Source organism: Ovis canadensis, chromosome 10 (genome assembly GCF_042477335.2).
Source record: "Ovis canadensis isolate MfBH-ARS-UI-01 breed Bighorn chromosome 10, ARS-UI_OviCan_v2, whole genome shotgun sequence".
Classification (NCBI taxonomy): Eukaryota; Metazoa; Chordata; class Mammalia; order Artiodactyla; family Bovidae; genus Ovis; species Ovis canadensis.
Window position 1 is genome coordinate 98,599,248 of NC_091254.1, and position 23,063 is coordinate 98,622,310.

A 23,063-nucleotide genomic window follows, 5' to 3' on the forward strand; every position below is an offset into this window, starting at 1 on the left:
ACTTACTTGTGGGATCTTATTCTTTTTCATGGGGAAGAAAACATTCTATTGTAACACTCTCATGTCAGTGTGATTACACAGAGTTAACAAACTGAAAGGTTGAGTCAAGATCCTCTGATGTATTCTACTTTTGAAAAAACACAAATATACTACACATACTTAAAATAATTATTGTTGTTCAGTCGCTAAGTCATCTCCAACTCCTTGTGACCCAGTAGATTGTAGCACACCAGGCTCCTCTGTCCTCCACTATCTCCTGGAATTTACTCAAACAAATGGCTATCTTCAAAATGCTTCTGCAGAAAATCACTTCAAAGCCCCATAACACGCATGAGCCCTGCCGATGGCGACGATAAGTGGAAAATACAGACACGTCTGGCACTGAGGGAGGGGACCTGAGCTCTGCTTCCCACCTAAGCCCTCAGGGAAGGTTCAGGGCCTCGGTTTTCTCTTTTGTCGGGAGAGGCAGTTTATACTAGCTCTGCTCACCCCTTAAGGTGGCTGTGGACAGCGACTGAGACCCTGTTGGTGGGAGGGCTTCAGTGCCTCCAGTTACCAGCAGCTGGCTGGGCTGGGTGCTCCATAAGCAGGGATCAGCGGGTTCTCTCTTTGGGGCCCAGGGTGCTTTCCTGGAATGTTGTTAAGATGTACCCAGTGGCTGAATCCTCAGGTTTCCAACCAGCAGAGGGGTCAAGTAGGAACAAAAAGGGGCCAAGGGTGGCCGTGCACCGTGAGGAGGGGCCTGATACAGAAGGGGTCACCTGCAGAGCAAGGGAGGGACCCAGTGTGGGGCAGCAGACGCCCGGCCTGGCGGCCCCTGCTCCAGGAGACCCTGCCCTGGGGGACGCTTCTCTCCCTCGAGAAGCCCCGCCCTCACCTGCAGTGTCCCAGATGGAGATGTTGAAGGAACGCCACTGCTTCAGGTAGAAGGCGCCGCCCACCGTGCTGACCGTGTCCGGGAAGCGCCGCTCCATGTACCTCTGGAGCAGCGACGTCTTGCCCACGTTCATGTCCCCCAAAAGCACGATCTTCCCGTCGGGCTTCCTCATCTTCCCGCAGGGGGCACCCCTCCGCTCCCCCACGCCCTCCTGGCCGGTGCGCCCGGTGCGCGGCTGCAGCCGCCGGACGCCCCGAGGCTGCTCCGACCAGGGACTGGCGGAGAGGCGGACTCGCGGGGACCTTCCCTTCCGGACGCCTGGGAACGCGGAAGAGAAAGCGCGACTCGGCGCTGGGCCGGAGCTGCGACCCAGCCCGACGCCCACCTAGGTGTCCCGCCTGCGGCGGCCTGTCCCTGGTCCTGGGCGGTCGGCCCCGCCCCCGACCGCCCACTCCCGGGCTGACCCCGCCCCCAGACCGCCCACGCCCCGGGGTCTGGCCCCGCCCCTGACCGCCCACTCCCCGCGCTGGCCCCGCCCCCAGATTGCCACGCCCCGGGTCTGGCCCCGCCCCTGACCGGCGGCGCCCCGGGCTGGCTCCTCCCTCTCCCCGCCCCCCAGGGCGCCCACCTGCCGCCCGCCAGGCCCGGTGGACGTGTCTTCGGGCCGGCCCCGCGCTCGTTTCCCCAGTGGGCGGCGCTCGGAAGACCCGGGCAGGTGGAAGGGGCGCAGGTAAGGGCGCCAGGTGGGGGAGGCTGGCGGACTCAGAGTCGAGTCCCGGGGTGGACACAGTGCAGGGGCACCGCCCGGCTGCTGACCCAGGTGTCCCGGCGTGGGGCGGGCTCCGGCCCCCCGCACCTGGCTTCCTCCTCCGCAGGCGCAGGTGTGGCTGTGACCGTCCGCGAGGACCGGTCCTCCGCCTGTCTGCTGGGGCGCTGGCGGGTGTCGTTTTCGCTCACTTTGGCGAGAAGCGGGTTGTGCTGTTATAAATCAGAGCGAGACGAGGACCGCCGTCGCCACTTCACTTCGGAGTGGACTTCTGGCTTTGGCAGTTGGGCTGATTGGGTCTTTACTGGAGACGACGGCGATTCTCCAGTGTGAACACCGGGGGCAGTGTTTGCTGAGGCCGCGTGGGTCCCGGTTCTCTGCGGAAGGAGGGGCGGGGGCGCGGAGAAGCGGACCGGAGGCGGGGTGTGAGGGCGTCTCACCTGCGAGCACGGGCCTTGCCCGGCTCCTGCCCCGCAAGCCCGAACGCTGCCCTCGGTCACTGCCCACTGCGGGCCCCACCCCCGATTTCTGGAGTCGCTCTCCCGCCCTCCATCCCTCCGTGGCCCTGACTGCTTACTTTCCACCGCTCCCTAATAAAGCTTTGGTTTTTCCAGTAGTCATATATGGATGTGAGAGTTGGACAATAAAGAAAGCTGAGCACCGAAGAACTGGTGCTGTTGAACTGTTGTGTTGGAGAAGACTCTTGAGAGTCCCTTGGACTGCAAGGAGATTCAGTCAGTCCATCCTAAAGGAAATCAGTCCTGAATATTTATTGGAAGGACTGATGCTGAAGCTGAAACTCCAGTACTCTGGCCACGTGATGCGAAGAACTGACTCATTGGAAAAGACCCTGATGCTGGGAAAGATTGAAGGCAAGTGGAGAAGGGGACGACAGAGGATGAGATGGTTGAATGGCATCCCCGACTCAGTGGACATGAGTTTGAGCAAGGTCCAGGAATTGGTGATGGACAGGGAAGCCTGGCATGCTGCAGTCCCTGGGGTCGCAGAGTCGGACATGACTGAGCAGCTGCACTGTACTGAATAAGACTGCTGACCTTCCATGCAGTCTCCCTCTCTGGGAAGTAAGCTGCAGGAGCAAGGGACTGTGTCTGTTTCGTTCACCACTCTGTAGGCTGAAGTAGCTGCTCAAGAAAGGTTAGAGTCAGGGCACAGTGGGTGACTTCACCATCCTGGTGAGGCCAGGAGGGGTTCCAGGAAGACATCACCGCCAGCTGGGCTCCACACCCAGGTCCTCTGGTGGTGTATGTTTCCCTAGGACAGGGAGCATCTTGTAAGCTAATTCTGCATCCTGCCAGCTCACCACACCTTCCAGGCGGCTTCCTCATCCAATGGACATGGGATCAGGAGTCCCCGAAGGTGGGGCTTTTTATTTTTAATTGGAGGATAACTGCTTTACAGTGTCCTCTTGGTTTCTCCTGCACAACAGGCGAATCAGCCATCTGTGCAGTTGCTAAATCAGCCGAATGTATGTATATACCCCCTCCCTCTTGAACTCCCTCCCACCTGAGCCCCGTCCCATCCTTCTAGGTGGAGGCTGGGTCTTTTGTTTCCTTTCTCTGGCTTCTTCCCAGTACCTACAACTGGAAGGCAGTCCCAACTCAGTGTGTGTTTAAATAAATTTGTTGGTTTGCTGAATGCTGTCTCCATTTGAAACACTGATGTGTTTTGAGCCGGTTTTGAGGAGCAGGGATGGTTCCAGTGGCACAGTGGAAAAGGAATCTGTCTGCCAGTGCAGGAGACCCAGGAGACCAGGTTTCAATCTTTGGGTTGGAAAGATCCCCTGGAAGAGGAAATGGCAACCTGCTCCAGTGAGAATCCCATGGACAGAGGAACCTGGTGGGCTATAGTCCACGAGGTTTCGAAGAGTCAGACATGACTAAGCGCGCAAACACACACACACACACACACACAACATATAGAATTCTACCTGGAACATAGAATTCACTCAGAAAGTTTGTTTAAAAAATTTTTTTAACTGTCCAGCACTTTGAAAAACTAAATTTAACCAGGAGAATGTCTCCATATCAAATTTCAACCACCCCTTTAAAAAAAAAATGCCTTAAAGACTGCCAGCTGCCTCTTTCCTCTTTGGGAAGCTTGACTGAGGAAGAAGTTAAAAGGTTAAAAGTCTGTTTAGACTAGCTACTCTCCTGCCAAGTACAATGTTTGTTCTGCCTGCACTTAAGCCACTGGCCTAACAGGGTAATTCTTTTTCCAGTTGCTCAGATGAAGGGTGCCCAAGGCCCAGAAAACTAGGAAGCTCCTCTTTAATGAGATGCCATGTGAGTTCTGGGACTGTCCACGGTTACAGCAGAAGGGGTCATAGCGTGTTTGCTTCTGATGGTTTGCAAAGTGTCTTGGGAGTTTATAGGTACTTTGTTGTGGGACAATTCTCCCTTTTAAACTACTTTCCTCTTTTCTTAAACAAGCAAACAAAAAGCCCCTGCCTCTCTACGTGTTTTTGTTCAGTGGGTAGGAACTAAGCTCTGAGCCCTGACCTAAGGCTGGAGTAGTGAGGAAGACAGCCAACAAAATAAACAGGCAAAATACAGAGTGTCCTCGATGGTGATGAAATGTTTGGTGGAGAAAAACAGAGCAGGGGGAGAGGGAGCAAGGCCTGGGGATGGATGCAGAGGGCACAGTCATGAACAGGATGCTCGCAGGGACGAAGTTTCTGGAGAATGAGGTCAGGGGTTAAACAAGCATCTGCAGTCACACATCGGGAGACGCAGACAGAGACCGGGTTTGTGGACGCTGGGGCAGGAGAGGGTGGAATGCACCAAGAGAGCAGGGCTGACAGACACACACCATGTGTGACACGGACGGCCAGTGGGAGGCCACTGGACAGCACGCGGAGCTCAGCCTGCTGCTCTGCGATGACGTGGGGGGGGGGGGCGAGGCTCGAGAGAGAGGGGACGTAGGTGTACACACAGCTGATTCACGCTGTTGTGCAGCAGAAACTAACACAACATTGGAAAGCAAATTATACTCTAATTTTAAAAATACAATAAAGAGGAAAAAAAGGTTCCGGTACAGACCACAGTGACTGCAAAGCCCCGGAGGCAGTGGCCTGCCTGCTGGGCCTCCGGAGAGCGCAGAACAGGGAGCGGAGCAGCGGTCGTGTGCGGATCGTATATAAATGTTTCAAATATAAATACAAAGCATACATAATTTATAAACTTCTACGACATGTGCAGATATGGGCTTCCCCAGGTGAGTCTTGGGCTCAATCTCCTGGATCCCCTGGAGAAGGGCACGGCAACCCACTCCAGCATTCTGGCTTACAGAATCCCATGGACAGAGGAGCCTGGCGGGCAGTCCATAGCGTCCATAGCATCGCAAAGAGTTGGACACAAATGAAGCGACTTGGCGCTCACATATGCACACACCTGCATATAGAAAAGCTTACATGTATGTATTTGTGTGTAAAACTATGTCAGCCTGTTTATGGTGGGTTTTTTTTAACGTGCATGTGAAAGTCGCTCAGCTGTGTCCAACTCTCTGTGACCCCCACGGACTGTATAGTCCATGAGATTCTCCAGGCCAGAATACTGGAGTGGGTTGCCTTTCTCTTCTCTACGGGTTCTTTCCAACCCAGGGATCAAACCCAGGTCTCCTGCATTGCAGGCGGATTCTTTCCCAGCTGAGCCACAAGGGAAGCCCTTTTTTAACATGCAAGTATTTTTTTTATTTGTATGTAACCAAATCTACCAACTTCTCCTGCCTCGTTTTTGGCCATTTCAGTATCCATCTGACCCACTAAATTTCCTGCTAAAGGCCTGATGTGAGCTGAGTGAAATGAAAGAGCTTGAGAAGAGCTAGATTTGCAGTCCAGACTGGCTGCTTTTTCAGGAAGCGACTCGGGGCAAATGTTCCCAACTGTCCGGCGCTTCGGTTTCCTCATCTGGTGAATGCGTGTGGCCCTGCCCCTCTCAGTATTACGGCTTGTGAGCCTCTACCCAGAGGGTGCACCGTGAATGTCAGGCCCCTTAGCACCTCCTCCATAGGACCCCTTCGGCCAGCATCACCCCACACACAGTCAACAGGATGAAACAGGCCCTTGGGGACACCAACCTTACCCAGCTTGGACGGGAAATAGCAGGTATTCATCGAGTCTGTTTCACTTTTCATTTTCTGACACCATCCCAGCCCCACCCTGAAGGGTCTACTCTTCTCTTAAAATTCCCTTCATCGGCTTCACTCCCCACAAGTCAACTTGATGGCCTGCACCTTCTGGAAGCCTTGCGCCCGCCCCCCGACATTCCAGGCCAGGGGGTCAGTGCCTCTGGACCCCTCTGCAGGGCTGCTGGGGAAGCAAACCTACAGAAAGACGATTAGGCGGAAATACCTGCACCCAGATTGGGAGGAGGGGGCCCTAGTCAAGAGCATTGAAAACTCCTTCAAATGCTTGACAGAAGTAAAACAATACACCTAAAGCTGCCATGAGGTGGCAGCTTATATCCGCAAACTGCCGAGACGACGGCTTCTGAGATTTCAGAACATATTTTCATCTAGCTCAACATGGATGCCTTCCATCAGCTCATCCCACTTACTGTAAAAATTATCCTAAAACTGAAAGGAGCAAATGGAATGGAATTTTGTAGAAATGGGAGTAAAATCAATACTGAATCCCCAAATGGGAGATTTCTGACAAAAAGAAAATCTTCTCAAATAAAAAGCATGGGGTGCCATTCGCTGCCAAGGGGAGGTCCCAGACTCTGTCTTCTGTGCCCTCTGCCCATCTTCCACCCTCTGCGTAGGCTCTGTTATTCCTGTTCTCTGTCACACACGCTTCAGGGAACTCTCAGGGTTATTCCTGCCCTGAACCACACAACTGGCCCAGAATCCACACTACGGTGCCCACTGGCACTGTTTCTTCCAAGTCATTCCATTCTCTCCACCTCTAGTCAGCTAAACCCGAACCTGGGCAATCGCATAGGTCAACCCCAAACTGCGGATCATCTGTCCTGTCCCGGCCCTGGTTGCAGCGTCTCTCAGTCTGGGACGCCGGTCTTTGCATTTCTTTTCCCAAAGACGGCAGGTTCCTTGGGGGCAAGTTGCTGGCTTCCTTTCCCTGGTGTAGGTTTGCCTGGTCTGCTGTGACAAGCACCACAGGCTGAGCAGCCTCAACAGCAGACTTTCAGCCCGAGATGCCGAGACCAAGGCCGGCCCCGCCCAGCCCGAGGGCATCTTGGTGCTGCCGTTGGCAGGAGCCCTGGGCCAGCTCCGTCCCTGCCACCCTGCTCCTCGTGGGCCCAGGTCTAGATGCAGGGCTGTGCTGTCTCCCTCTCCTTGCTTGTGGGACAGGTCGGCTTGGTCTCGGGCTTGCCCTCCTGGTGGTCACGGAGGATGCGGCCCCCAGGGGCACTTTGAAGGGCCCTCGGGACGAGGAAAGAGGGCCTGGAGGGGAGCCCTGCGCTTGGGCTCCAGCCTCCTCGGTCAGCTCTCAGCCTCTGCTCCCCTGGGGCCGTGGCCTTCCATAGGTGTGGGAGTGAGTGTGAGTGTGAATTCAGGTCTGCGTGTGAGTGCACGTGTGGCTGTAGGTGTGAGTGTGAATTCAGGTGCGCGTGTGGGTGCAGGGGTGTACACACTGAAGGAGTCTTTCGGGCCTAGAAAAGAAAACAACAGTCTCAAAGGCCCTTGCTGAATCATCTAACTTCAGAGAAAACAGAACGGAACTTTAGGCCCCGCCCCGGTGCTCCAGGCCAGTTGCATCTATCTGGGACTTATCACTCCCTGTCCAGGAACCTTCCACCCTACACCTGCCCAGAAGACTTACCACCCCCTGCCCAACTACAAATGCCATCTCAACTAAAGAATACCCAAAACATCCCGCCTGATTAACGTTTCCCTTATCGCTTCCACAAGCCTCCCTACAAATATGGAGCCTCCCTGACCCCTCTCCGCACTCAGCCTGGTCGTATGGCTGACTGTCGCCCCTCCTTGCCTGATCAGCCCTGGGATTTCTTTGGAAGGAATGATGCTAAAGCTGAAGCTCCAGTACTTTGGCCACCTCATGCGAAGAGTTGACTCATTGGAAAAGACTCTGATGCTGGGAGGGATTGGGGGCAGGAGGAGAAGGGGACGACAGAGGATGAGATGGCTGGATGGCATCACGGACTCGATGGATGTGAGTCTGAGTGAACTCCGAGAGTTGGTGATGGACAGGGAGGCCTGGCGTGCTGCGATTCATGGGGTCGCAAAGAGTCGGACGCGACTGAGCGACTGAACTGAACTGAACATCTGTTGAGGTCTTCTTTCCTCTTTCTGCCTTGGCCCGAACTATACCTTACACGCACGAGTGGGTGTGAGTATGAATTCAGGTGTGGGTGCAGGCATGTATGCAGTTGTGGGTGTGTGAATTCACGTGTGGCTGTAGGTGTGTGAGTGCAGGTGTGTATGAGCTTGTGGGTGTGAGTGCAGGTGTGTGCGTCAGTGTCCTAAGCTCAGCGGTCCCCTGGTTCCCACCGCACCTCCCTCTCTGCTCAGACAGGGAAGTCCGTCTTCTCTCTGAACAGACGGTTACCCGGCGCTCCTGGGCCTGGGACCCCTCTCCTCCTCTCCTCCTGGCCTGGGGTCCTTAGCATCTGGCTGTCCCCTGCAGTCCTAGGCGGGTCCTGGGAGCTGATAACAGAATGGGTGACCCTCGGACCAGGCCCCAAAGTACTGGGCACCTAGACGCGGGAAATCTCCGATCCCAGCCCACCCCCACTGACCCGGAAACGCTGGATGGCCCAGACCTGGGGTTCTCCCAAGCCCCCCAAGTGAGTCCAAGCAGCTCAAGTCTGACGCCCCCCCTCTCGGCTGACACTCGGGCTGACTTCACTCCTCCTGCCCGGTGTCTAATAGCAGACAGGCCAGCCCCGCCGCGCAGAGGCCGGGCCCTGTGTGCTCAGCACGCCTGTGGCCCCTCTGACATCGCCCCAGGCTGGTGGTCAGTCTGCGTTTGGACGTTGCTCGCCCCTTCCCAGCTAACCTAACATTTGCGTTTAGCAGCTCTGCAACCTCTTGCGAAACCGTGTGAACTTCCCCGTCCAGAGGGAACAGGAACCCTCCACTCACTGCTTTCGGTTTGGTCAGTAAGTGACCAGCTTTCTGGACATTGTTAACACTCTGTACGTGGAAGGCTTTTCCTGATCACGCTCATCCGTCCACCATCACCTCCTTGGTCTTACTGTTTGTCCTCGTCTCGGAAGAGAGGGTTCCTCATTTCCGGGGAGGCATCACTTTTCCTGGTCTCTTGTGGATGCGCCCCCTTGGAGATATTCCACTTCCCACCATGCCTGTGTCTCATGTTCTCATCCCAAGGGAGGCTCAGCTCCATCTTCCTGGATCCTGCTCGGCCACATCCCTCCTCCTCCCCGGGCAGCTGCCCTTTCCCCTCCGACCTCTCCAGGGTCGCAGGGGCCCTCAGTGCTGAGCGGAGCCACTTCCTCCAGGGAGCCTGCTCCCCCAGCCTCCCTGAAACTGCGGTCGCCCGTTGCCAGTGACCCATGAAATGGTCACTCAGTCTTCCGGTGCCTTCATAGCCTTCGACCCTGTGTCTCACTTCCTTCTTTGTGAAAATCTCTCCCTGTGGCCTTCCCATCTTCCTGACTACAGGGCCTCCCCAGGATCCACCCTTGATCACAGGAGTTTGCTTTCATAAATAAGCTCACCATACGCTTGCGAAATGTCCCATAAGTCTTCCTGCCCTGAAGCTTCTGTTGCGTGTAAAGTTGCCTAATTTCCTTGAAACAGAGCTGGGCCCCACTGGAGTCAAATCTAAATCCCGCCAAGAGCAGGCGTGTAAAAACATCTTTATAAAGACCCCAGAACTTCTGCCGCTTTGAAAAATGAAGAGGAAGCAGTGACTGTGTGCTGCATGGAGTCCACCACAGGGATTTAAGCCGCCGCTGGAGCTCTTAAGCAACCTCGAGAAATCCTTATCTCAAGATTTCCTAGTTTCTGTAAGTTTCTCAGATTGCATCACCATGAGGCTTGGAGACTTTACAGGGAAGATCCCATCCGTGGGCAGAGGTGAGGCAGCACATGGCTGTCTTCAGGGTCCAGTGTGGGGTGAGTTATAAGACCCCAGAATGCCCCTTTGGAATCTGGACTGTTGGGTCGGTGGGGGGGGGGCCTAGAAAATTATCAGGAGGCAGAGTAACAGGAGGAAAGAAAGCACGCTTCACTCACACCCATCTGAGTTCGTTCAGACGCAGAGGCCCCCTGGACAGCTGGCTGCAGGGGAAAGGGGGGCAGAAAGGGCTCCTACAGGGAGACACATGGGCCTTCAGGGGAATACCTGGGAGGTGTGGCAGCTGGTGTGACGGTTCCCATCCCCTTGTGAGGAGTCAGCCTCCTCCCCCCATGAGAGAAGGAAGTGCTGTCTTTAGCCATTTAACCAGGTAAAGGAAGCTTCAAAAAGGCTTCCTGCGCCATCAGCTGGATCCCAGGCATCTCGGGCCACAGTAACCTTCCCATCCCTTGGTGGGGCCCGGGAGGGTCAGAGACCTTGCTTAGAGTCCAACCAGAAGGCTCTCTCTGCAGGCGCGCCTGGTCCAGACTCACTGACGTGTGCCAAGGGAGCTCTCTGTGCCTTGCAGAGACAGGAAGGCCGGAGTCTCAGTGTTTCCCGTAGAAACAGGCCCAGGTGCCCGCACTTTATCCCGTGCTTTACTTCTCATTTCTAAGGCTTACAAATACATAGTCGTCAGTTCAGTTCAGTTCAGCCGCTCAGTCGTGTCCGACTCTTTGCGACCCCATGAATCGCAGCACGCCAGGCCTCCCTGTCCATCACCAACTCCCGGAGTTCACTCAGACTCACATCCATCGAGTCCGTGATGCCATCCAGCCATCTCATCCTCTGTCGTCCCCTTCTCCTCCTGCCCCCAATCCCTCCCAGCATCAGAGTCTTTTCCAATGAGTCAACTCTTCGCATGAGGTGGCCAAAGTACTGGAGCTTCAGCTTTAGCATCCTTCCTTCCAAAGAAATCCCAGAGCTGATCTTCTTCAGAATGGACTGGTTGGATCTCCTTGCAGTCCAAGGGACTCTCAAGAGTTTTCTCCAACACCACAGTTCAAAAGCATCAATTCTTCGGCGCTCTACCTTCACAGTCCAACTCTCACATCCATACATGACCACAGGAAAAACCATAGCCTTGACTAGATGGACCTTAGTCGACAAAGTAATATCTCTGCTTTTGAATATGCTATCTAGGTTGGTCATAACTTTTCTTCCAAGGAGTAAGGGGCTGAATATTTGCGTCCCTCACCCCATATTCCCACGTTGAAGTCCTCACCCCACAGTGATGGCGTTAGGAGGTGGGACATTTGGGAGATGATTGTGTCGCAAGGGTGGAACCCTCATGAATGCGATCAGCACCTTATGAAAGGGACCTGGCCCCCCAGAGCTCTTGTGCCCCGTCCCCAACTGCACGCAGACCAGACACTGAAGCTGCCAGCAACTTCATCTTGGCCTCCAGCCTCCAGAACTGGGAGACGCAGTTTTCTGTTGTTTACAAGCCACCCAGTCTGTAGTATTCTGTTCAGTTCAGTTCAATCGCTCAGTCGTGTCTGAGGCTTTGCGACCCCATGAATCACAGCACGCCAGGCCTCCCTGTCCATCACCAACTCCTAGAGTTCACTCAAACTCACATCCATTGAGTTGGTGATGCCATCCAGCCATCTCATCCTCTGTCGTCCCCTTCTCCTCCTGCCCCCAATCCCTCCCAGCATCAGAGTCTTTTCCAATGAGTCAACTCTTCGCATGAGGTGGCCAAAGTACTGGAGTTTCAGCTTTAGCATTGTTCCTTCCAAAGAACACCCAGGGTTCATCTCCTTTATAGCCGCCTAAACGGACTAAGGTAATACTTTCCTTATCCTACCCATGGGAAATAAATGAGCTTTCCTTTCCCCACATACTCACTACAGTTTTGGGCTGCGGTGGGAACAGCCGGGAATCTGGACACAGCGCTGCCCTGCCGTGTGACCCGCCAGAGCCGGGAGGAGTCATGCTGTTGGCTGTCACCCATCCTTAAAGGAAGGTCCTGGGCCACTCAGACTCCGCCTTGAGACATCCGTCGTTGACGCTCAGTGATTGATCTGCAGTGTGGCTCTCAAGCACTTTCAGATACTAGCTGATCATATTTTGGGTCCTGGTTACCCTCTCTCCCGCATCTCTTGTTTGAGTTAATTCTCTATTTCTCTGGCTCCAACTGACCACGGGTCAGTATATTACAGGACACAACCAGAAGACCCCTTTCCAGGCACTGATCCTTTAGAACCGTATCTGAGAACCAGCGAGGGGAGACGCTCACTCAGCTCTGCATTCCAACTGTCTTTCCTTATTTAGAAGAACAAGTTCCTTTTATTGCCTCATTGGACAAAAATTTCTATAAAAGAGCCAGTTTTAGTGGTTGAGCAACTAATTCTTCAAGCTACTTGAGTAAACATTAACGTGGATCTCAAATAATTTACGGGAACGGTGATAAAGTATTTACAACCTGAAGCTAATTTTTAAACACTGCTTGCCACAGTCTGAGCCTTAGGTTTGAAGAAGCCGGCAGCTGATACAGTGGGGTTCTCTTTGTGCTTTTCTGTATTTCTCACATCTCTGCAATGAATGCACGTTACTTCTGAGAAGAAGAAAAAAAAAAAAGCAGAACTAAAATTAAATTTGAACCTGGGGGGAAAAAATGGGATGGACTTTTATGGGAAGGACCAAATGAAAAGCTTAGGATTCATTGTTTCCTCTTCATTGGAACTATATTTGCTTGCACCATTCAGAGTATTTACCCGCTTTGGGATGGAGGAAGAGTGTGGTTGGTGAAGTTGTGTTTCAGTTCAGTCACTCAGTCGTGTCCGACTCTTTGCGACCCCATGGACTGCCACACACCAAACTTCCCTGTCCATCACCAACTCCTGGAGTTCACTCAAACTCATGTCCATTGAGTCAGTGATGCCATCCAACCATCTCATCCTCTGTTGTCCCCTTCTCCTCCTGCCCTCAATCTTTCCCAGCATCAGGGTCTCTTCAAATGAGTCAGCTCTTCGCATCAGGTGGCCAAAGTATTGGAGTGTCAGCTTCAACATCAGTCATTCCAATGAACACCCAGGACTGATCTCCTTTAGGATGGACTGGTTGGATCTCCTTGCAGTCCAAGGGACTCTCAAGAGTCTTCTCCAACACCACAGTTCAAAAGCACCAATTCTTCGGCGCTCAGCTTTCTTCACAGTCCAACTCTCACATCCATACATGACCACTGGAAAAACCATAGCCTCGACTAGATGGATCTTTGTTGGCAAAGTAATGTCTCTGCTTTTCAATATGCTATCTAGGTTGGTCATAACTTTCCTTCCAAGGAGTAAGCGTCTTTTAATTTCATGGCTGCGGTCACCATCTGCAGTGATTTTGGAGCCCCCCAAAATAAAGTCTGACAGTTTCCACTGTTTCCCCATCTATTTGCCATGAAGTGATGGGACAGAAGTTGTGTTTAAGCTGCAGTATTTCAGTCCAAACATCCTGAAGTGTTAGTGTCAGTGGGACTTTGTCCAGCACTTATGTGACAGACAAATCTTAACAACTGCTGTTTGATGAGAGTGAAAACATTCAAACTGTGGGTTGCACACGTAGTTCAGCTCAGTTCAGTTCAGTCGCTCAGTCGTGTCCGACTCTCTGCAACCCCATGAACTGCAGCACGCCAGGCCTCCCTGTCCATCACCCACTCCCGGAGTTCATTCAAACTCACGTTCATCCAGTCAGTGATGCCATCCAGCCGTCTCATCCTCTGTCGTCCCCTTCTCCTCCTGCCCCCAATCCCTCCCAGCATCAGGGTCTTTTCCAATGAGTCAACTCTTCGCATGAGGTGGCCAGAGTACTGAAGTTTCAGCTTCAGCATCATTCCTTCCAAAGAAATCCCAGGGCTGGTCTCCTTCAGAATGGACTGGTTGGATCTCCTTGCAGTCCAAGGGACTCTCAAGGGTCTTCTCCAACACCACAGTTCAGAAGCATCAATTCTTCGGCGTTCAGCTTTGTTTACAGTCCAACTCTCACATCTATATATGACCACTGGAAAAACCATAGCCTTGGCTAGACAGACCTTTGTTGGCAACGTGATGTCTCTGCTTTTGAATATGCTGCCTAGGTTGGTATCATCTTGTAAAAGCCCCACCGATGACTCTAACAGGGGGCGATGTTTGAGAACCCCCCAAACCAGCCAAGCTCCACAAACTCTGTGACTCCCAAGGCAGCTTGGGAGCCCCCTACTGGCGACGGGGGGTAGTTCTCTCCTAATCCAGAGTCAAGGAAGGGGTGAGCCCTCCCAGAATCCTGAGGACCCTGCTAGGGTTCCACCTGAGCGCGAGGGTTTTAGGGGACGTCCAAGGGGAGAAGGATGGCCATCTGCTGTCTTCCTCACATAAGCCCTCATTGGTTTGCTGTTCCTTGGGAGTCCGTGGGGATTCTGAAGTTCACTGAGTTTGAGACCCTCAGCTCTACAAGGCTTTCCTGGGGTGGGTGCCTGTGGGCTGTGTGCTCAGGGTCACCTCTCAGCCTGAGTTCACGATGCCCTGCGGGCCTGCCACAGTTGCTGGCACTGGACGTTCAGAGCCCGTCGGAGTGGGCCCAGCAGGACAGGGACCCACCCCACTCAAAGTGAGGACCAGGGCCTGCAGCTAAGCTGCTGCTTTGGGTTAAATTGTGTCTCTCGGAAAGACACGTGGAAGCCCGAGCTCCCCAGACCTCCGACGGCGACCCGGCTTAGAGACTGGGTAATACTCGATGTGACTGTTAACAGTTAAGATGAGGTCATTCTGGAGAAACAGGGGCGGGGCTGACCCTGGACGAGGCGTGTGCTTGTTAAAGAGGAGACTCTGGCCCCCAGGACACAGAGACAAGGAGCCAGACGTGGGGGCTGGAGTGACACCATCTCAGGTCAGGAGTGCGGGCGACCCCCAAAGCCAGAGACGCCAGGAGGGCCCTCTGCGTGGGTTGCAGGGGGAGAGGGCCTGCAGACACCTTGATCTCAGACATCCCGCTCCAGGGAGGGTGGGGCCAGACTTCAGCTGTTTCCAGGGCAGGCTTGTGATACTTTGTTTCAGCAGCCAGAGGAAATTGGGCAAGGACACACAGATGCAGCCCCCAGCCCAACTGCCTCCTCTGGGCTGGGCCCGGGATTCCCGCTAGACAGAGTCCAGGGCCCCTCGGGCAGGGCTGGCCCAGGAGCGTGGCCCCCAGGGGCCTGGGGGCCAAGAGGCTCCTTTCAGGAGTGACTGCATCATTCCTCTTTTGTTTGCAATAAAAACTCTTTAATACGTGATAATGGTTTACAACGTCAATGATTATTTAAAACGCTAGGAAGCAAAACTTTAAAAACACTTCAGATTGCATTATCCAGAAATAAGCAACATTAGTTAATTTACCAGAAGCTCTTGAAAAGCTGTAAAGCTGTCCCCGGAGGGTCCCTGACTGCACCCACGTACACCTAACAGGAAGTTTCAGAGGCGCCGTGATGCATGAACAGGGAGCGCCAACCCAGCCCCTGCACTTTGCTTGCAAGTCGTTTCTACGCTCCCAAACGCGGCTGGATGAACATCAACAAGGCATGTTTCCTCTGGAACCTGTGGGAATTAGTCCTCAAGGAAAATCCCCAGAAGTGGGACTGCCCCACCGTCATTGTTTTTTCTTTTGTGAAGAAGGAAACCGCAGGCCTCCGATGGAATCGGTCGTCTTGGGCCCGTGGCAGAAGACCAACACATAATACCTAACCTAAGGACACTTCTGACTTCCCCGGACTATGATCTTGCATCAGCCCCCCTGGTGTTTTCTGGTCGCCACTAGGGGTAATCTTGACTCCTGGACCCCTTCCATCTCTGGGAAGAGTGCGACCTTGCCTCCAACAATGCGTTCTTTGTTCAAAATCCGTTCGCTCCACTCACCTCCACCTTTACAATCCTTTCCTTGCCTTCAGACCCTTGGAGCTACTCTTTTCTACTGCCAGGCAGGGTGCGATCCAGTTCACTGTAACCGAGCAGGACCCCTCGGGGCCTTCCCAGGACTGAGACGGGCCTTCCTCACATCCTCTGCTTCAGCTCTTCTCTGAAGTACCTGTAGGATAGATGACAGTATCCGATGCACATTTCCCGAGTTTTGCAGATGTGACACCCTCTACCCTCACCAGAAGGAAGATGTTGAGTAAGTGATGACCACGAGCACACAGCCCCAGGCCTCCTGGTGCCTAAGGACTGAGAATGTTGACTCCTGAGACTCCACCCTGTTACCTCATCACCCGCCAATCAGAGAACTCTGTACAAGCTGGTCACATACCCTGCAGCCCCAGTCCTCACCTGGCTTTTTAAAACGCTTTGCCTGGGACTTCCCAGGTGGTCCAATGGCTAAGACTCCACGCTTCTGTTCCAGGGTGCCCGGATTTGATTCCTGTTGGGGAACTAGATCCCACATGCCGCAAATAGGACCTGGCGTAGCCAAATAAATAAACAAAAATTTAAAAAATGTTTTGCTGAAACCCTGGGGGAGCTGGGGGCTTTTTAGAACATGAGCCACACATCTCCTTGCTTGGCCCTGCAATAAGCCTAAATATTGATACAGCCACTGTAGAAAGCGGTATGCTGCTAAGTCACTTTAGTCATGTCCAACTCTGTGCGACCCCGTAGACAGCAGCCCACCAGGCTCCCCCGTCCCTGGGACTCTCCAGGCAAGAACACTGGAGTGGGTTGCCATTTCCTTCTCCAATGCACGAAAGTGAAAAGTCAAAGCGAAGTTGCTCAGTCATGTCTGACCCTCAGCGACCCCATGGACTGCAGCCCACCAGGCTCCTCCATCCATGGGATTTTCCAGGCAAGAGTACTGGAGTGGGGTGCCAGTGCCTTCTCCGAGAAAGCAGTATGGAGATCCCTTAAAAAACTGAACAGGACTAGCGTGTGACCCAGCAGTCCCACTACTGAGCACACACCCGAGAAAACGGTAATTCAAACAGACGAAAACCCACAAGTCCCCTCATGTTTACTGGAGCACTGTTCAAATAACGAGGATGTGGAAGCGACCGAGATGTCCAGCGGCAGACAAAAGGATAAAGATGTGGTCCGTGGACACGATAGAGTGAAGGAAAGTGGCACGGCTCGAGGTAGCCTGGAGTTAAAACTCCCCTCCAGGTTCTCCCCACCATTCTATGCAAAACAAAGAACTCTCTCACCCAAAGGAAAAATGGACATCAGGTTGATTATGCCCAGCTCCCAGCAGGTCCAGCCTCTGGCTGATCTCCAAAATTCCTGGCCCCAGCCGTTTAAGAGATAACCACGCCGAACAACGTTGGAGAAGAACAGGCCCCCTTAAGACAGTAACTTTCCACATACATGCCGATATATACTTACTCACTTCTTAGGTTAGTGCAGCAGCTCGCTAGTCTCACTGCTGCCCTTTCTCGCCTCATTAAAGGTGATCTGTTCCCATAAAGCACCGGTCTTGGTCTTTTTCCGAACTTCGCCTTCTCTAGCTCCCTTACCCTACATAGAGTGCGTGCTAATTTGCTTCAGTCATTTCTAATTCGGCGACCCCATGGACTGCAGTCCGCCAGTCTCCTCTGTCCACGGGATTCTCCAGGCAAGAATACTGGAGTGGGTTGCCGTGCCCTCCTCCAGAGGACCTTCCCCGTCCAGGGATCGAACCCAAGTCTCTTACGTCTCCTGCTCTGACAGGCGGGTACTTTACCTCCAGCACCACCTGAGAAGCCCACAGTGAGGTATTACTGAGTCATAAGAAGGAACAAAATTGAGTCAGTTCCAGTGATGCGGGTAAACCTAGAGCTTGTCATGCAGAGTGAAGTCAGTCAGAAAGAAAAACGCAAATATCGCATTTTAATGCTTATATACGAAATCTAGAAAAATGGTACTGATGATGCTACTTACAAGCAGGAACAGGGGCACAGATGCAGAGATCACGCTTGTGGACACAGGGAGGGAGAGCTGGGGCAGAGCTGTCTTTTTAAAAAGTCATTTACTGATTTCAATTTTTTTGTTTTTTGTCTATAACTCTTGGCTTATATGATCTTAGTTCCCTGACCAGGGATCTAATCGGTGCCCCCTGCAATGGAAACACAAAGGCTTAACCACTGGACCACCGGGGAAGTGTCCCAGAGCTGTCTTTATAAGGATGTGTCAGGCCCGTCTCCCCACGTGTTAAAGGTAGGAGCAGAAGCCCGTTTGTAAGCACCAACATATCATCAGTAGGGCAGCAGTCATCACACGCCCTTTCCACCAGAGATAGAAGAAGTGTTCACATATTGAGATGCAGGGAAGTCATTCTGGCTGGTACCTGATTTAACCTGAACTCAGGTGGCTCAGGTGGTAAAGCGTCTGCCTGCAATGTGGGAGACCCGGGTTCGATCCCTGGGTTGGGAAGATCCCCTGGAGAAGGAAATGGCAACCTACTCCAGTATTCTTGCATGAAAAATCCCATGGGTGGAGCCTGGTGGGCTACAGTCCATGGGGTCTCCAAGAGTCGGATACGACTGAGCGACTTCACTTTTTCACTTTCAGCGCTCACTAAAGTAGCCTGCTTATGGCCCCTCAAACACACACTGCACATCTGCTTTAATTGTTCAAGAAAAGGGCACACTGGCCAAAAGTGAGGGAGGTCCGTGCTAAAGAGTAAATGCCTCCCGTCCTGGGACTCCAGCACTGGTCCTCCTTTAATGCGAAGACTCTCTTCCTAGGGGTGAGGCCAGGCTGATTTGCTGTGTGTGTGCTGATCTGTGTGTGAGTTTCCTGGAAATATATCCCTGACTTGTTTAATGTTCTTTGTTCTGACAAGATATAGAACTGCTGGAAACCCTGCTTCTGTGGAGCGGTTCCTCAGTCACCGGAGAAGCGGGCTTCCGAGCTAGTCCTCAGTTTGGCTCAGATAAAGCCCTTTTCCGTTTGTACTGCAGACCATTCATTGAATATGTCAGTTGACACCAGCCTGTGGCTGATGGCAGCGCTCTGCCCTCACCTCGGCCTGCCTGATCGCTCCCCAGCCTCCCCCCAGAGTCCCTCCAGCACTGGAGACAGGCTGTTCAGAGAGCAAGCAGAACACTTCTCTGAGTCCTGTCTGCCGGCCTTTGTTGCTGGACAAAAGCAGACTCAGGGGCTTTCTTCCCTGGAGGTCCAGGGATTAGGACTCTATGCTTCCAATGGAAAGGCTCGGGTTTGGTCCCTGATCGGCGAACTAGGATCTCACACGCTGTGTGGCAGGGCCAAAAAAAGAAAAAAACAAGTGAAGTCAGCAAAAAGAAAGAAAAGTCCACCCGTAACACTGACCCACTAGCGCAACATCTAAGACCTTCTTTTTCTCACGGATTAATATAGATTTCACTGTTTGGCTAAGGAATTGAGTCTCAGGAAAGCTAGAGATGTCAATCAACCAGGGTGGGGTAGGGTAGATTACTCAGAGGCCGCCCTGCCTCTGTTTGGTGTCTGGGTCTCACTCGCTTCCACAGGAGCACTGAGTCATGTTCCCCACCCCCTACCCCCCAAAAAAACCTGGGTATGTTTAAGTCCTAGCCGCCAGCATCTCCAAAGTTAGGAGCCCAGTGTGAGAAGCCTGGTGAGGCACCGAGAGCTGGAGCGTGTCTTAACTTCCACAGAAGCGGAGCTGCACACCCCTCTCACTGTACTGATCACGACATCAGATGCATTCCTCCGGCCTTTTGAGTTTCAGGCAGACAGTGTGGTCTCTGCTTTTCTCTAGAGTATTTATTGGTGATCTAAGCTGACATAAAACGCTATATCCTTATTATTCATCTTTCCTAATTGCTCCTCACATCTCCTAGATGGAAGGTGATAAAACTTCAATGCTCAGATTTTTACTTAGTGACTCATGTGGCCTATAGAATAAGCAAATGATTTTCCTCCACAAACTTGGACTGCATCGTTTTTTTTCCCTACCTAATAAGTTGGTTGACTATGCCAACCATTGTTTTAAATTTAATAGTACCATATTCCCTAAGCATGATAAATGCAGCCTGGCTTCTCTCTTTTCTTTAACTTGTGCCTGAGTCAGCTACAAGAAATGACTCTGACCCATAAAATCGTTATGCTCACAAAGCAAACAGAAGGTCTAATCTTCTCCTTAAAATTCTTCACTAGGCCTCCCTGTTTCCTGGATTGGACTCAAATTCCTGGATCTCATGTTCAAGGCCACTTGCCAGTTTGCCAACATCTGCTTCAGGCTATTTGTCAAGACAGAATATAAGTGTGAATGTCAGACATCAACTCTTAGCAAGACCTGAAGATGTAACTTCTGCCAAGAAGAAAAGATTTCGCAGAAACTGTAAGGTCAGACTCCGGGGGCCATGATGGGCCGCTCTTTGTCTCCCCCACCGGCGGGGGGTGGTCTCTAACGGAAGGAGCCGCCCAGATCCCGGGGGCCAATGACAGCACACGTCGCCAGCTAAAGCCGCCCCGCCCCAGCCACGCAGAAGGACCTGTCTGGCGACCTATCCGAACCCCCGTCCATCTAGCCTGACCGTCCCTCGCAACGAGCGTATAAAAGCCATCTGCAACACGGTCCGGGCGCCGACTTCCTCGACCTGCCTCGTTTGGGTCCGGGAACCCCGCCTGGGAGCGCTTCCTCATTGAAAAGCCTGTTGGACACTCTTTTCGGGGTCCTGGTCGTCTTTACCTAACAGAAACAATAGTGAATCAAGACTCTAGAAAGGTATATGTTCCTCTCACATACAAGATGAAATTTCATAATTGACTCCTGAGTTCATTTCTAACTTACCTCCAGCAGAAGTTCTACTTGAATGGCGTCTGAAGGATCAGACATAAACACAGAGCTGTCTGGGAAGGATGGTTAGGTCTGGGCCAATTTGCAGAACTGCCTATGGAACAGATGATCATCCAAAATTACTCCCCTTGAGGACATTTCATCCTAGACACAGTCGAGGGAGCTCCGGGTAAACGCGGAGCGACTGGAAACGCAAGCCTCCCAGGATGCCATGTGGCCTGGAGCGTTGGGTGCAGCCCAGGACACCGCACAAGCAGACATTTCTCCCCCTCAAAGCTGACGTGTGGCACGCCCTCGGGCGTGTCCAGCTCTTTGCAGCACCAGGCTCCTCTGTCCATGGAATTTCCCAGGCAAGAATACTGGAGCAGTTTGCCATATCCCCCTCAGGGGATCTCTCCAACCCAGGGATTGAACCCAAGACTCTTGAGTTTCTTGCATAGACATGCAGATTCTTTACCACTAGCGCCACCTGGGAAGCCCAAAGTTAACCTAAATATTTCCCAATTGTTTAGGCTCTTGATATACTAGAGCTGTACTGCCCTGCATGGCAGACCATGTGTGCCTATCTAAGTTTAAGTTAACTCAAATGTAAAATTTAGCCCCTCTGTTGCACTGGCCATGTTCCATGGACTCCATAGACATGGAGGGCTCATGGCTACTGAAGTAAAAACACAGATAGAGAACATTTCCATCATAGAAAGATCAAGTGGACAACGCTGTTGAAGTCCATTCCCAGGTGTACTGCAAATGATTGCCACCCTCAAGTAGGCCACTTTGGCATAAAGATCCTTCTGAGCTGGAGACAACTAGGAAACAGCAGACACCGGACAAGCTCTCTGCCATCCACCTGGCAGCGCTCGGGAGGGGCTGGCCCTCCGTCCCACCGGGAAGGGAAGGACAACCTGTACCTCTGGAGACGGTGACCGAGCCAGGGTGTCAGACAGACTAAACCTCACCGAGGAGCCCGTGTCCCCAGTAGCATCCCCAGGTAGCACCTTTCCACAATGTTCCATCCCTGAAAGCCCGAAGCCTGTTTCCTTTGTCTCATCACGTGTCCACAGTTTATCATCTTTTGTTAAAATGGCATATATGGCCCTCCTTCTAATCATACTGCTTCTTTGGGTCTTTTTTTTTTTTTTTTTTCTATGGAGGGCTCCTTTCATGGGAGAAAAGTTAAAATATTAACAACAAGTAGAGTTTGTCTTTCCTCCCGTTAATCCGTCTTCTGTCAGTTTAATTCTCAGCCTCGTACCCTAACGGGCAGAGGAACGGCTTTCTTGCCTCCGTTACACAATTTGCCAAGAATAACTGAGAAATACAGCCTACTTTAGCAGGGAGGCTGAACCTCTGAGGTTGACGGAGCTTGTGTGTCTCAGGTACAGAGGATATGTCCAATTTGGAGACATCACCCGGCCACCCTTCCAGGCGGTTTCTGTAATTTTCTTCTGGATAAAAGCTTCAACTGAAAGAAAGATGTAGCGGAGGTATTTGAATCTTATTTGGTACTTGCTCCATTTAAATCCTAGATTATTGACAAAACCCAGCCACATTTCTGGTCCTCTTACAAGACTTTAAAACCATATTATAAGTCACAAACTAAATCAAAGATAAAGTATAAGCAAAATGTATTACTAGATTAGGTACGTACGTTTCGAGAGCTAATAGAAACATTAGAGGCTATCTAATCTAATTCCAATTTTTGGTGATGAAAACTCTATGACTCAGAAAGTGTAGACACCTCTCCCAAATTCTCCAAGCCATTGTGCAGGAATTAGCTATCTCATATCCAGACTTAACGCAGCTTGTGGTTTTTCTTTGTGTTGTCATTATAGAAGAGGAATCATATTTTTATTATATATATATTATACAATTACATAAAATTATATAAAAAACTTTGTATTTATTATATTTTTGTCAGAAATGTGGGCCTTCTCAAGTTTTTGAGATTAGAGCTATTGAGAAAAGCCTGTCACTTCATTTACTGGTGGTTGATACATAAGTGTGCAAATGTGCACACACACAAGCTAGATGTTTTATTTCCTCTCAGCCTAACTCCCTGATTATGGATGAATAAGGTAGTTCCATGGTCTCAGATTCAGCTCAGTGTGACTTATTTGGTAAATGCAGGGAGAAAGGATGGAGAAATTTGCTCCTGGATTGCACGTAGGAGAAAGTGACAACACACACAACGCCCTCTGCAAACGGGACAAACGTGAGCAGCGCTTTCATCATCACAGATTTTAATAATGATTCTGTTCCCTGATCTCATCAAACCGACCAATGAGCAGAGGTCACAGTGAAATTACAGAAGTTCATCCTGGCCCTCCTACTGATGTAGCAACAGCTGCGGTAGAGGATCAGTCACAGCTAAGCTGACCAGTAACAGAATCTAAGTTTTCACTGATTATTTTATTCATGTTTTTAAGAAAGCTGCTGAGGGACTTCCCTGGTGGTTCAGCGGCTAAGACTCCATGCTCCCAGGGTAGGGGGCTGGGATTTGACCCCTGGTCAGGGAACTAGATCCTATATGCACCAACCAAGATCAGTTCCATTCAGTCACTCAGTCGTGTCCGAACTCTTTGTGACCCCATGGACTGCAGTATACCAGGCTTCCTTGTCCATCACCAACT

The 23,063-nt window shown here is 52.0% G+C and overlaps 1 protein-coding gene and 2 long non-coding RNA genes across 4 annotated transcripts in view; 2 read left to right on the forward strand and 1 right to left on the reverse strand.

Moving 5' to 3' along the window:
* The window catches only part of RAB20 (RAB20, member RAS oncogene family), a 29,877-nt gene extending 28,511 nt beyond the window's left edge, over positions 1-1,366 (reverse strand). The window contains exon 1 of one of the 2 annotated variants that reach the window (XM_069602012.1): positions 878-1,366. In XM_069602012.1, the coding sequence (XP_069458113.1) occupies positions 878-1,049 (172 nt within the window). In that variant the 5' untranslated portion in view covers positions 1,050-1,366. The remainder of the gene's footprint in view (positions 1-877) is intronic. The other variant, XM_069602013.1, reaches the window with a different exon arrangement.
* A 61-nt stretch (positions 1,367-1,427) lies between these two features.
* On the forward strand, positions 1,428-3,299 carry LOC138446711 (uncharacterized). Its single transcript, XR_011259531.1, has 2 exons — positions 1,428-1,607; positions 2,258-3,299. It is a non-coding gene; the product is annotated as an uncharacterized lncRNA (long non-coding RNA).
* Positions 3,300-14,533: 11,234 nt separating this feature from the next.
* On the forward strand, positions 14,534-21,650 carry LOC138446712 (uncharacterized). Its single transcript, XR_011259532.1, has 3 exons — positions 14,534-14,580; positions 17,716-17,846; positions 19,791-21,650. It is a non-coding gene; the product is annotated as an uncharacterized lncRNA (long non-coding RNA).
* The last annotated feature ends 1,413 nt before the right edge of the window (positions 21,651-23,063 follow it).